The sequence below is a fragment of the Amblyomma americanum genome, chromosome 8, assembly GCF_052857255.1.
Source record: "Amblyomma americanum isolate KBUSLIRL-KWMA chromosome 8, ASM5285725v1, whole genome shotgun sequence".
NCBI lineage: Eukaryota > Metazoa > Arthropoda > Arachnida > Ixodida > Ixodidae > Amblyomma > Amblyomma americanum.
The window spans coordinates 64,488,303-64,502,908 of NC_135504.1; the positions used below are offsets into that span (position 1 = coordinate 64,488,303).

The 14,606-nt window shown below is 47.4% G+C and overlaps 1 protein-coding gene across 1 annotated transcript in view; it reads right to left on the reverse strand.

Moving 5' to 3' along the window:
- LOC144102447 (sodium-coupled monocarboxylate transporter 2-like) overlaps window positions 1–3,160 on the reverse strand; it is a gene marked incomplete at its 5' end in the record, with an annotated part of 36,093 nt that extends 32,933 nt beyond the window's left edge. The window contains 3 exons of the mRNA XM_077635716.1: window positions 652–906; window positions 2,255–2,388; window positions 2,965–3,160. Coding sequence (XP_077491842.1) covers window positions 652–906; window positions 2,255–2,388; window positions 2,965–3,160 — 585 coding nt within the window. The remainder of the gene's footprint in view (window positions 1–651; window positions 907–2,254; window positions 2,389–2,964) is intronic.
- Window positions 3,161–14,606: the final 11,446 nt, after the last annotated feature.

Genomic DNA, 14,606 nt, shown 5'->3' on the forward strand with positions numbered 1-14,606 from the left:
CAACCGATAGCTTCATGACCGCTACTAATGACCAATACCTTCATATTTTAATCTGTTCCACTGGAGTTCCCTGTCCACGTTTTCGTATGCACCGCTTATGTCCAGGAAAGCTAAATACAAGGGTCTCTTTTCCACCTTAGCTATTTCTAATCACTGGGTAAGCACGAACAGGCTATCATCTAAGCGTCTACCCCTCTGAACCCGTCTTGAATTTCTCTTAGTTTTCTGCCACTTTCTACCCATGACTGCATTTTTAATTTCACCGCCTTCATCGCCAGCCTGTATATAACTGCTGTTATCGTAATCGGTCGGAAGGATTTTATGTTCATCTTATCGCCTTTCCCTTTATAAATCAAATTCATTTTACGTTGCTACTCTATTTTCCTCCACAGGCGAATCGAAAAGTGAAAGGTAAAGGCCAAAAGACAAGGTCAAAGGTCAAATGGTGCGATACCATGGTTGATCATTTTGGTAAGGTCTATAGCCACACATGACCTCCGGATCACTTTGAGGTCAACCGGCAGCTCACGGCGAAATCGGCTTCACCTAACGCTTCAAAATTGGCTCTCAACAGTGAAGTGACTGTTACCATTTGTACTGATCTTACTATCACGCGCACCTCTCTGGAGGAGGTATCCACCACGGGCTCACCTGGAAGATGGAGGCAACACGAAGCTTGTACAGGAGCGGGACCAGTGCAGTTGACGTGATGACCACTGACACCGGCATCGCGGCCATCCACCAGTTTAAGTGGAAGCCGTGGCCGTAGTAGTGGCCCATGAAGGCCACCACGGCCATTCCGCTCACCGAAGACGCCAGGACGGAGACCATGAGCGCCGACGCCGGAAGAGTGCGGCTGCCCAGAAAAGCCTCCATCTCGGGGCTGGCCCCCTCGCCAGGAGGCGCCTGGGTTGCGGCATTGACTCTAATTCCTACGTACAACTCTCGCGTTGTGGTTTCCTATTTTTTCAATTCAATTCAATTCAATTTTATTCAGGAATGCATTTGAAAAAGATTAATACAATAAAAGTAGTACAGCAGGAGGTCCCATAGTACATGACTGTCGGGGGGACCTCCTAGAACAAAACAAGTGGGGTAGAATAACAAATAAGGTGAAGCAGTGAAGTACGTAATTAGTGTTAAGATACAACGTACAGAAAGCAACGGTGGCAATAAAAGTAAAAGCAACGGTAACAATGAAATCTGTAATGAAAACAAAATTAGCATGTAAAATATCAACTTAGTTACATAATAGAACACACAACCAAAAACTGGGATATTGCTGCCTAGATCTGCTGACTAGACAGCGATCCAATTAAATAAGTTTTGATACGATGGTGAAATGTGTGAAAAGTAGTGAATCTTTTAATTTCACACGGTAAGGAATTCCAATGGGATATGCCAGCAAACACGGTAGCAAATTTTCCGTAATTAGTCCTAACTTTAGGTAAAAGGAAATTATTACGCTGTAGAAACCTAGTAGGGTTAATATTAATAAGTTGATCAGTGACACTGTCAATGCGAGTGACACCGTCAGTTTTACAAATATTGATGCAGGTTGTACATCTTTCCTGGAGTGTGTATTTATGCGAATGTGTGCCTTTTGTTCACCACTCACCTTTTGCTCAGAATTATTTTCTGTATAAAGAACCCACGCAGGGCTCAAGAAATCCAATTAGTGCGGTTTGCGACGCAAATTTTATTGGCTATTTTCACACACACGACATTTTGTATAAGCTGTCACAGTGGACGAAGACCGCGACAGCGCCACACGATGATTTGTCAGATGTGTACTGAATGATGAGCGCTCGTGAATAAGGGAATCAGATCTATATTTGGAAGATACACGGAGCGATGGAAAAGCGGGAAAGGATAATAGTACCGGTGGTGATATCTGATAGATCCGTTAAATGACCATGTAGAGATACATGTTATCAAGCTCAGTGTTTTGAGAAGTTATTTTTCGCCTGTTCGCTTTTAAAAATGAAATAGCACCACAGCCGCGATGTGAATATTTGTCTGAGCAAACAAACAACAACTAGCTCTTGCCTACCCAGAAACAAAAAAACTGCCATTTCGCACAAATCACGTCGGAGATTTCGCTTGCTTGAATGCTGATTTATTTGTCTTTAAGAACACTTACGTCTCTGACATATTTCCTTAAAAATTTCAACGTATTGCTTTAGATGCAAACATTTCACTTACTTAGGACAGCCGGACTACTGCAGCCGCCGCGGGTGTATTAAAAACCCACCTTACTCCAGCGACGAGCCACGGAGAAGTAGAGGCCGACCAGGTAACCCAGGGCGGTGAGTACGCCGAACACGGCGCAGTCCGCAGCGCCGAGACTGTTCGAGGCTGTCATGTTTCCCTCTTCGATGACTGTTGCTGCATTTACACATAATCTCTTCTTGCGTTAACGTATCCGATAACGCATCTTCGAAAACGTATCTTCTATATCATTACTGTTTTTAATTGGCTGCGTTTACCATGGTCGTTTACCGCAAACGATGATGCAGACAAGCTAGCAAAGTGCACCAACCTCTGCCACATGTTCCTAAGGAATGAGCGACAGAATTTGAAGCGAAAGTTCCACTTCTCGCATGCAAAGCTGAAGTTCAAATGAGGCTTGGATTTGACCTCTAACTGGAGGCTCACCGCAGGCGTGGCTATGACGTCATACCACGTGACTTGTCGCAGCTGTCGCCGCACGTAATTCGCTCTCGCTGAATAAAGGCCAGTGCTCGCCGGCTGTGCGATACCGCCTCTGCGTTGCGCCAAAGCTAAACCGCGTATAACTATGCTTAATCCAGCTTTCGCTCCGTATAACCTGTCTGAAATTTCCTCGTGCTTTTCGAATGGTGTTTCAAATGCGTGGTGCCATCAACAATCAGGTGCTTACCGTGACTTTTGTCCGGAATAGGTGTGTTGATAGTTATCGCATTTATAGCTTAGGGGACCTACCTGCCTTGTGGGTCTCCTGGTGCAGCGTGTTTATCTGTCCAGCGCCTCTCTGCCTTTGGTTCTCTGTTAATGCAGTTGTTGCCGGTGGCGTTCCTGAACGAACTTGTTCAGCAAGGCTCAACCAACCGTAGAGAGCCGGTGTCGCACGCGTGTCAGGACTGCTCAAGCTCGCTCTCGATGCGGCAGCTTTGTCGCGTCAGAGCAGCTGCTTTTGTTATCAACTAGTGCCTGGCTGGTAGCAGTTCCAACTGCTCAAAAATAAGAGCCGCTCTTTATTTCATTTTCTTTTTCCGCCCCCATTTTCAGCTTCGTGTGAGGAGATAAATACAGAAAAAACAATTCCGCGCAATGCTAGCAGCTGCAGCTGGGGAAACATACCTTCTTAAACCACTGAACGACGGGAAGCGGCAACATTCAGCAATGGGCTCTCACTGAGAGACCGGTGTTGCTTGCACTGTATACCGACGCCCCCCCAGCGACAATATAAGGCACACCCCGCTGTCACTCTGTGCCAGATGTTGCAAGTAGGGATATCGCTGTCAGAGGACTGTTAAAGCCTCCCATGTGCTTGACATTTTAAAAAAATGGTACACTGCCGTGAAAGGTGACAAAAATTATACAAGAGGGATTCATGTGACGACCCCATAGTATCTTCAGCGGCACGGTCCTGATGCTAAAGACTTTTTTTTTTTGCTTCTCATCGCGTTCTTCAGTAAATTGCTAATGCGTCGTCTATGCGCTCCATGGAAAATATATTTAAAAGCTAAAACAACTGAACGTCACGTTGGCGTTTTGAGAAAGAGGACATAGTTAACAGCCGCCTGTTAACTGCCAACCTTTCCATCAGCCGCAAGGTTAATCTTCCAGAATAGATTCAGTTGAAAACATGTGTTAAGGATTATAGAAAGAGGACGGACTGCGTCTTATTTTGCTTAAGTCCACCGATCGCCTTCATTTAGGAACTGCGATGTTCTTTGGAAACAGCGGTTTAAAAAGACTCAAGAGTGCCCGAAATTTTTATGCACTGCATTTATTCAATGGTGTGCAGTGCTTAAACAATATTCTCTTCCGTGTACCCATTTCTAAACCGTAAAGAATGCAAAGTGAAAATCAGTTAGGCATTAAAAAAATGACAGCGCCTAAATCGCATTAGTGCGCATTAATGCTCACGTAATCAGACAACGTTTGTGTCGAGTATTGGAAAAATTATTGGGGTGACAGCAAAAATGATAAAAGAAATTATGTTTCTGGGGCATTCCAGCCATCGTACTGCTTATTCTTGTGATAAAAATAATCCACTGCGCCCGCTACGAACTCATCCCTGCAAGTATGTCGTTTGAAAATTGGGCATTGACGTTATGATTTCGACGCATGCTGTAGCGCCGCGTACGAAACTTAGCTAAAGTAGACGACAAAAGCAACGCGCTTGTGGGCTAGTATACGCTTTGCACATATGCTCGATCATCAACTAGCAAGTTATCAGACAAGCGCATCCACTGTTTGAAAGGTGGAGGGCGGCAAGACAAGGTTATTTAGATGATAAATTTAGATGAAGTACGCGCCTAAATAACTTCCGTGCTACAAGAGTTAAATGACGTCGACAGCAACCTTTTCTACTTAAATGGTTTATGGCTTATGGGGGTTTAACGTCCCAAACCGACTCAGGCTATGAGGGACGCCTTAGTGAAGGGCTACGGAAATTTCCTCCACATGGGGTTCTTTAACGTGTACTGACACGCACAGCACATGGGCCTCTAACATTTCGCCTCCTCCGAAATTAGACCGCTCCGGCCGGGATCGAGCCCACGTCTTTTGGGTCAACAGCCGAGCGCCATGGTAATCAAGGCAGATTTCGTTTGAGGGGCGCTTCTTATTAATCAGTGGCGTGATGGTGTCCTACTCTTGGTGACCTCATGGAGAAAAGTCTAACCAGATTACGCTATTTCTGGCGGTCGTTCGAAGTGTGCTCATGCTTAGGCTCTGTTTTTTTTTACTGAGCCTGAGAATCTGCAAAAGCTTTTGTATCCAATCTGGATACATTTTCAGTAAACCCGCGAGAAACGGTCTAGTACTCGTGCCTGAGTTCGAGAGCAGAATGCACGACTGGTGCAGATGCATGACCACGTGACTGTTGATACCTGCGGCGCCTTGTGATTGCCAGCCCGACAACCAGTGCGGTTAAAGGCCTGCGATACATGAGCGAAGCTCCGGATAGCTGGCTGTATTTCATTTCTCTCGCTGTATCGCTGCTACAGTTTCACGGTGCAGTCTAGGTTCATTTGGGCGCGATGCGTATCGTCGGCCCCGCACACACGCGACAGTATTTGAGATACATAGTGTGTTGCGTCAGTCAGGATGAGAAGCCGTCTCCTTGCCAGCCGAACTGCTCTTGATAAATGCCAAGGACACTTAAGCACTGCTGGCCAAATCAGACATATCAGTATTGGACGTCGCGTTTGCAAGGATACACAGCATATGGTATGGGTAATTAATGAATTGTCTGTTTTTCCACATGCCAGCGAGGACAATATAATGCGTCGACAAATCTTACTCTGAACTATTTTAAATTTATTTAGGATGACACTGCAATTTTAAAATAGGAAACGGTTTCCATCGTGGCATACATTCCTTATCGTGGGTCCCCGTGAAATACGAGACGGGAATCTGCTTGATTTCTTTGCTTCTGACCTAAGAACTGGTCTCAGATGCCACCTTGAAAGTTCAAGTTCAAGTGGAGCAGCGTTCAGAAAGTTTTAAAGGAAATTTAGGTACAAGACCGCAAATGCTTGGGCGTGCACCCAATGCGCCTGCATGAAAAAAACAAAACAAAACAACTATCGCGTTAGAAACGTGGACCGAAACAATTGACGGAGACGCCAAACTATTTCCTCCATTAAAGGCGGCCGTTAACAGCATTTTATTGAGTAAGTAGTCGATGCTGTGTACCAACGCCCTGTTATTTTTGTGAACAGCTTCTCTTGAGTGGGTGCTATTCACCTCGCCATTTTAAGAGTGGTAGCTCTTGTTCAAAATATTTCTCGATTTCTTGGGGTCTGCTACCACCTGCTTTCGGCGTGGAATTTTTTGTCCGAGGAATTCAAGATGGCGGCCCCCATAATAAATATATATAGCAACCCAATTGGGGATTTATTGGCGACGTCATTAGCATATCGAATTGGTGATTTACTAGCGAGGTCAGTGATTTTGGGACGTCATAAATAACTAGTCACCTCACTATTTTTAATCGCTTATAACTCAGTGATTAATGAGTTCATCATTAAACAAATTATATATTGTGAGACTGTGGAACAAGCGAGCTCTTTATTCCCGCTGGCAAATATGGCGGCCACTCCTCAAAAGACGAAGATGCGAGATGATGATGAATATTCACAGATGAAGACGAGGGCCGTCGAGGCGTGGGTAGCGATGGAATTAGTAGTTGGGAGCGATGAAGCAACAGGAGGAGAGCACAGAGGTTCTGCGGAGGCGAGGGGGCAACGAGAGAGCGCATCGGCGTCTTTGTGTTTTTTTCCCGATTTGTAGGTGACTGTGAAATCATACTCCTGGAGCCGGAGAATCCAGCGGCCGAGGCGCCCAGACAAGTCCTTCTGTTACGACAACCAGCACAACGCATGATGGTCAGTTACAATGGTGAACTGGCGACCGTACAAATAGAGGCGAAATTTCTGAACGGCCCAGACAACTGCAAGACACTCTTGTTCAGTGATCGTGTAGTTCTGCTCCGCTGCAGTCAGGGTACGACTTGCGTAAGCAATCACGCGCTCAGTCGAAGATTGCTGGCGCTGCAGAAGAACGGCACCAATTCCGTGTCCACTGGCGTCAGTGTGCAAAATCGTTGGAGCGCTGTCATCAAAATGAGCCAGTATCGGATCAGATGTGAGAGCCTGCTTTAGAGAAGTAAAGGCGGCCTCGCAGGCCTCAGACCAAACGAAGGGCATGCTGACTCCAAGAAACTGACGCAAAGGCGCGGCGATGGATGCGAAACCTCGGATGAAACGACGAAATTATGAGGCGAGTCCTAGAAAACTGCGCTGGTCTTTAATCCGTGTGGGGCGGGGAAAATGCAGTACTGCAGCAACTTTATCAGGATCTGGTTTTATGCCTCTGCGACTAACGACGTGTCCGAGAACTTTGATAGAAGTGGAAGCAAAGCAACACTTCTTTGTGTTTAACTGAAGTCCGGCCGCGGAAAGAGCACTTAGAACTTCATCGAGGCGGGCGAGGTGCTCAGAAAAAGTCGAGGAGAAAATTACGATGTCTTCCAGGTAGCAGAGACAAGTTTTCCATTTCAACCCGCGGAGTACGGTGTCAATCATGCGTTCGAACCTAGCCGGAGCATTGCACAAGCCGAACGGCATAACGTTAAATTCATATAAGCCATCTGGCGTGGCGAAAGCTGTCTTCTCTTTGTCCTCTTCATGCATGGAGATTTGCCAGTAGCCGGATCGGAGGTCAAGACTAGAGAAAAATTGAGCACCTTGGAGGCAGTCGAGGGCGTCGTCAATCCGAGGAAGTGGATAAACATCCTTTCGAGTGATCTTATTGAGGGCGCGATAGTCGACACAAAAGCGTACGGAACCATCCTTTTTTTGTACCAGCACGACTGGTGAGGACCAAGGACTTGAAGAAGGTCGTATGATGCGGCGCTTGAGCATGTCGGTGACATTATCTTGAATAATGTTTCGTTCACTCGAAGACACACGATACGGGCGGAGGCGAATGATGCGCGAACCGTCAGTGTGGATGCGATGCGTAGCCGCCGATTTTTTGCCCAAAATTTCGACTGGGTATCGAAAGAAGCGGCATGTTTGTTCAAGAGGGCAAGCAATTCTGCTTTTTGAGCAGGCGTGAGATCGTCGCTGATAGTGGCGGAAATAGCTGCCGGAGAAGAAGGATGGGACGAAATGGCGAAGCTGGATGGTGGCGTGGAAAGAACGGTGACAGGTTGAATGGTAGACACAGAAGCCACTTTAGTATCAGCGCGCAGAAGAATGGGCTCCGACGTAGTTTTGAGCGCAGTCAGAAGGGCAGTCCCTTTGACGAAGCGAAGAAGGGATGCGACGAGGAGAATGCCCCTGGAGAGAAGACGGGGCACGGCTGTGGCGAAAACGTCCCCAGCATGTACATAAGCAGAAGCAACTGAGATGACATCTTCGGAGCCGGGATAAAGCACATGGTCCGCGGTGTTGATCAAGTGATGAGATGGAAATGCAGGAGCGTCAGAAGGGTCGGAGTCAGCAACTTCCAGAGTAGGAGGGCAACATGTAATGACAGCTTGCACGGAGTGGAGGAAATCCCAGCCGAGGATGAGAGGGTGAGCACAGGATGGAAGTACAACGAACTCGATGTGGTGCAGGATGCCGTTGATAAGGACGCGTGCTGTACACAGACCGGAAGGATGCATGGATTCTTCATTAGCAGCACGGAGGGAAGGACCGCAGTAAGGAGTGCGCACTTTACGAAGATGGGAACACAAAGCAGTACTGATGACGGAAACAGCGGCGCCGGTGTCAATCAATGCGTCTACAATGCTGCCTTCAACATCAAGAGCTAACAAGTTCGACGGCAGCGCAGGAGGAATTGAAGGGCGGGCGAGTGGTGCAGCTTTACCTCCGGAAACTGCACAATTTAGTTTTCCGTATTGCGACCAAGTTGCCTGAGAGGCTGGATGTAGAGGCGATGAAGAGCGCCGGAACGGTGACGGGGAGCGGCGGCGCGACGAGCGGACAATCGGCGAGCGGTCGGGAGAGGCCGATGGAGAGAAGAAGCGGGGAGGATTGTTGGGGTGAAACGTTGGCCGGTAAGGAAACGATGAGTATGTGTCGTCGCGATGAGGAGTATTGGAGGCAAAAGTAGGGCGGTAACCACACGATGAGTAGGTTTCGTCGTTGCGAACGGTACCAAACTGGTTACGCTCGTCGCACTGAAGCCAACAACAAACGCGGGCAACATGTCCACAAATTCCGCAGTAGTAGCAGATAGGGCGAGGCGATGGCGGCCGCCAAACCGCTGGGTACATTGCGGGCCGCTGGGATAAGGAGGCGACAGTCGGCTGTACGGGCGGCGAATGTGAGGCATAGACGGGAGGAGCAGGAGACGCAGCGACCTGGGCATACGTGGGCGCACAAAGAGGCACAGATGGTTCGGACGCCGCGGGACGAGTGACGGAAGCGAGCTCGTCCTTGATTAGATCACGCAATAGCGAGGTCGGAGGCCGGTGCTGATGGGAATCCAGCGGCGGTAAGGTGGAGCCGTGCAGCTCCTCGCGGATGATGGAGCGGATGAGAGAGCGCAAGTCCACATCAGTTGAAAGGCGGGGGTCCCAGGCGTCTTGCAAGCGGAGGGATTGGAGGTCGTCATGACGGTGACGTGTGGTGCGGATATCGTTGACTGAGGTAGGGTTTTGGCCAGCCAGCGTGGTAAAAGCAAAGGAGCCGATGCCTTTATGAATGTGACGGACCTGATCGTACTCGGACATGGCACTGTTGACACGTCGACACAGGCTCAAGACATCTTCAATGTAAGACGTGTAAGATTCGCCGGGCAGCTGGGCACACGCATCTAACTTTTGTTTGTAGATGGCTGGGCTGGCACCAACAGTGCCAAAAATTTGCCGAAGCTGCGATGTAAAGTGAGTCCTGTCCGGGATGGTATCTTTATGGTTGACGAACCAAGTCTTAGCCACGGCGGTTAAATAGAATGGCACGTGGAGAAGCTTCATGGCAGAGTCCCAGCGATTATAGGCACTGACCTGATTGTACTGATCGAGCCAGTCCTCGACGTCATCACCACGGAGACCCGCAAATGTAGGAGGCTCGCGCTGAAGGGTCGTGACGGTCCATGTTGGGTGTCCAGGTGACATAGGTGCAGCGGGGGCGTTGGAGTCAGGGTTGCGGGCGGAGGGATCAGCAGGTAGGGGTAGCACACCTGCTGAGGCACCGGCAAAGCCTGCGGAAGCGTCACGGCGTTGTTGGTCGACGGTTTCCATCTTCGGAGATGGTCCGACCAGATGACGACCGGAACGGAGCTGCAGTGTGGCGACGGAGAGGACGCGGGATCTAGAGCAGCCTCCACCACTTGTGAGACTGTGGACCAAGCGAGCTCTTTATTCCCGCTGGCAAATGTTGTTGTTGTTGTTAGCCTATCAAAAGATGGCACATACCCACACTGGGGGATCGGCCAAGAATCGGGTGGCTATTCACCTGAACGCAGTTTACAAAAAGGAAAAGCACGTGGGAGTGCAACACCGGTGAATTTTTCGTCATGAACAGAAAAGGGATGAGTGTTTTGATTTTAAAATTTTAAGAATAATAATAAAGAGAGTGATTAAATAATAATGATTTAGTCAAAATGTAATAATTGATAGAAAAGAAAAGGTTGGAACACTTAGCAAGGCAGTTGGTGAGATTCTATCAGGAAATTTTGAACAGCGGTGCAAACAGATCTGTGGCTGAACCCAAATGTGGTGGCGCCAAATGATAGCAAGAGCGGGCTGCTCAAACTAAGGCCAAGATGCTGCAAGGGCTCCTCCAGCAACCTTTTTCTCAGTGAGTTGAATCGGCGACAATACAGCCAAAAATGTACACAGCAAAATGTATACAGCAAATATGGCGGCCACTCCTCAAAAGACGAAGATGCGAGATGATGAATATTCACAGATGAAGACGAGGGTCACGCACTGTGCTCACAATATTTAGAATCGATGACCAGAAAACGTTAGCCACCAATAATAACTAATGAACTTAATATTTAGTTAATGTTTGGCTTGAATTTAGTTCTTTATAATTAATTAACCGATGATGTCATGATTTAACTAAGGGCATATTAGTTAAGGGCTCGATGAGTAGAACATGTTAGATATCAATACCGCCTAATTATGTTAATATTTATTTATGGTATAGTTAGGCTTAACATGGCGGCCGTTACGTCAGCACTCGGCAGCTCACAAGGCGGTAGGCGCCCGATCGCCGTGAGGTACGGAAAAGTAGCCTAATCACGTGGTAATATATCGCATGAACGATAGATTGCGCTACCAAACAGCTAATGCTCGTTACTTCTACGTCTTCCAGTCGGTGGCGGCATACTTTTTTCACTTGTAACGGGTATGCACTAAAATGTTTTTATTTTTAATTAAATTTGTGTTACCTTAGAACTGGCAAGTTGCCACATCGCACCTCATACATATTGTGTTTGTGCCTGCTTCATGTAGTGTAAAAGAATTACGCAAATTTACCAGCAGATATGAAGATTTGCCAATGGAGATCAAAATATATAATACCCACTGTAACATGTGCTATTCATCAGGTAATGAAATAGTTGAGGACCTACAGACACTGTTTGTGGGTGTGTGTGGTCTGAAAGGTCCCTACAGACAAAGGAGACATTAAAATGAACTCGGAAACCTAATGCGCAGCTTTGGTCTAACAGGGTGCTGTTGGTGTTCTCTTTTCATTTCAAGGTGCACATGATTTCATGAGATGTTAAGTTTCGCCTGTATTGCATCCGTTATCACGTGCACAAAAAACGTTGTGTAACGAAAAAGCATATTTTTTTCTCTTTGACAATATCCTGCCAAGTTGCAGGTTCTGCATTGAAGACAAAGGACCGGCGATTGAGCGCTGTCCGATAAAAATAGAGATTCCGCACAGCAGATTGCTTACATACGTAGAAGTATTGGTCATTACTCTTCTGAGATTAGCAACTAAATGTCTACTTCAGTGCGGATCGAAATATCTGTGTTGCTCGTTGGCTTGTATTTAATATAAAATCTTTCACCGAAATGCCCTTGAACGAAAATTACCAGAAGAGATCTCTATAGCCAGAAGGACAAACCATCTCTGGGCATGCTTTCAGATTTCTTGTTTATATCCCCTTCTTAAAAGCAACCCCACTAGCGTTCCTTCAACATATCCATCACTGAGGAAGCTTACAGTACTTCATGCCTAAGGAATTAATGCATGACGGAACACAATGATCATCTGTTTAGTGTGCTTACTGTAACTCAACATAATGGAGTGTTTTTGCTTCCTTGTTTGCGAAGAGGTGAGAAGTCTAGATAGAAGCAATTATGGGCGGGCAACAACTCATTTTTTTTTCATTGCTGGTCATGCAGGTCCCATTTCGCCAATTAAGTGTCATGTGTTCTGAAAGTGGCCTTCAAAGTGAAGACATTCCGTTCTCCGGCATGAATATGGAGTAGGTATTTTTCGAGACGTCAAACCACAAAAGCTAAAGATTGTTCCTCAGGCTAATAAAATGCTTAAATTGAATTCTTGTAAAAAAAAAAAACCACAGAAAAGATCCAACTAAAGCCACCTTATAGTTGCCTACTTCAGACCAAGTACAAAAATGAAGAGTTGGCCCTGATAAATCCATCAATAACATGAACGGCGGATTAATCAAGCCACGGTGGGAATATTTTATTAGAAGTAAGTGAGAAAAACGCCGGGCACTAAAATTTCACTGCGAAAGGTCAAGAGGCTTGTAATACGACGCTTCTCATAGCAGTGTTCACCTGTGACGAGTATAAATGTGTCACAAGTATACGTAGTAAAGGCAAAGTGCATAAAGAAACACAAAGAGCAACATACGTCGTGAACAAAAATACTCTTCTTATATCAAAAAATTACTGTGACATCGAATAGGAAGTTTTATAAAACTGAAAATTTGAACGGCATTTTGCTGGCAGGCACCACAGACGTACTCTAGAAGACCAGGGGGCGCTAGTCGCTATCGCCAAAGCGTCGGCGGAAGCCACCGGAGTCTTGGACTGAGAACCCCACCCACAATCCGCTCTGGTGTCCTTTTTAGAAATTAATATCTATTCTCTCCCTCTCTCTCCGCATAAGGACATAAGCTTGTGCATAAACAATGCCTTTGACACTTTCACAATTACACTACCTGTGTCTCGCACTCTCGAATAAAGCTCACATCGGATACGCGCCTCATGCATCTTTATTTTTTGTCTGCATGTTTTTTGTCGCCTTTGAAATGGGGTGGTGGCAGTTGCCGCCATGCTCGGCTTTTTTCTTCTTTACATTATTTTTAACGGTATTAACGGCGCTGTAAATAAATCTATAAATTCGTAATTTCTTTAAGTACAGCTTTTAACCTTACACTTCGAAGCTTATGTCACCTCTTTGCATTTAGGTCATCAACCTTCCAATCACTTTTCACTTTTCAATTTAACTTCTAACGCCGATTCATTCATATTGCAGCCGCCGCGGTGGTAGAGTGGTTATAGCGCTCGGCTGCTGGCCCGAAAGACGCGGCTTCGATCCCGTCCGCGGCGGTCGAATTTCGATGAAGGCGAAATTCTAGTGGCCCTTGTACTGTACGATGTCAGTGCACGTTAAAGAACCCCAGGTGGTCGAAATTTCCGGAGCCCTCCACTACGGCGTGTCTCATAGCCTGAGTCGCTTTGGGACGTTAAAACCCCATGAACCAAACCATCATTCATATTGCCGCGAATATTTGCAGTGTTCGTTTTTCAAACCTGCCGCCACACCACTGTATCGCTCTGTTTGCGACGCAAGATGCGACTAGATTTATCTCGATTGATCGCAGCCAGGCAGTGCTGATTCTACGTTGTTCCGGAATGTTCTAGTAACTTTGCACGCTTTATCTCGAAAGTTCGCTATTAGCTTTAAATTGAGCACGGCCGACAGCGGCGGGCATTCTGTTCGACGACCGCCGAGCACGCTTGTCGCTTCGCCACTGCCGAGTGATTCAGTCCATTTTGGGTGCCAGTCAGCCCAATAAAGAGTTTTCTTTTAGAACACCTTTTGTACGTCTTCATCGCTGCTTCGACTGCCGTCACCACTACGTGACATTTGGTGGAGGTGCGGGGTAGCCTTCCATGTTCCGGACGCCCCCTTCAATTCGTGAAGCCAGCCCTCAGCACCTCGCACCCGAGGACGAGCCAGCAGCTCAGCGAGCCAGCCGACATCTCCAGGGAGAGGAGCCCGAGTTCGGGACCCTGCCGGACCACACCAGACAGCGAAAAGACGCTGCTACGAGCATCGCAACCTCGCCAAAGATGTCGACACCGATCATACTGCAGCAGCCGGGGTTGCCGCCAGCTTTCAATGGATCCCTAGGCGAAGACCCCGGAGATTGGTTGGACCAATTTGAGCTCGTAGCGTCATTCAACAGGTGGGATGATGCGGCAAAAATTAGACACGTGTTCTTCTCATTGGATGGCTCCGCACGAACGTGGTACGAAAACTACGAGTCGTCCCTTACGACGTGGCAGCTATTCAAGAGAGAACTATTGAAGGTATTCACCAGTGTCGTGAGGAAAGAAAGAGCCGAACGACTCCTCGAGTCCAGGGTCCAGCTTCCGAATGAGCCCGTCCGCGGTTGCGTCGAGGAGATGAAGCGCCTATTTCGCCGCGCCGACCCCGAGGTGACCGAGGAAAAGAAAGTTCCGTTTTTAATGCGCGGCGTAAAAGAACAACTCTTTGGTAGCCTCGTCCGCCAGCCGCCAAAAACAGTAGAGGAATTCATGCGAGAAGCCTGCACGATTGAAAAGACCCTCGACGTCCGAGCTCGGCAGTACAACCGCCCTTCCTCTGCCTGTGCAAACCGTTCCGACACGCCGGCCACCACCAGCGACACCT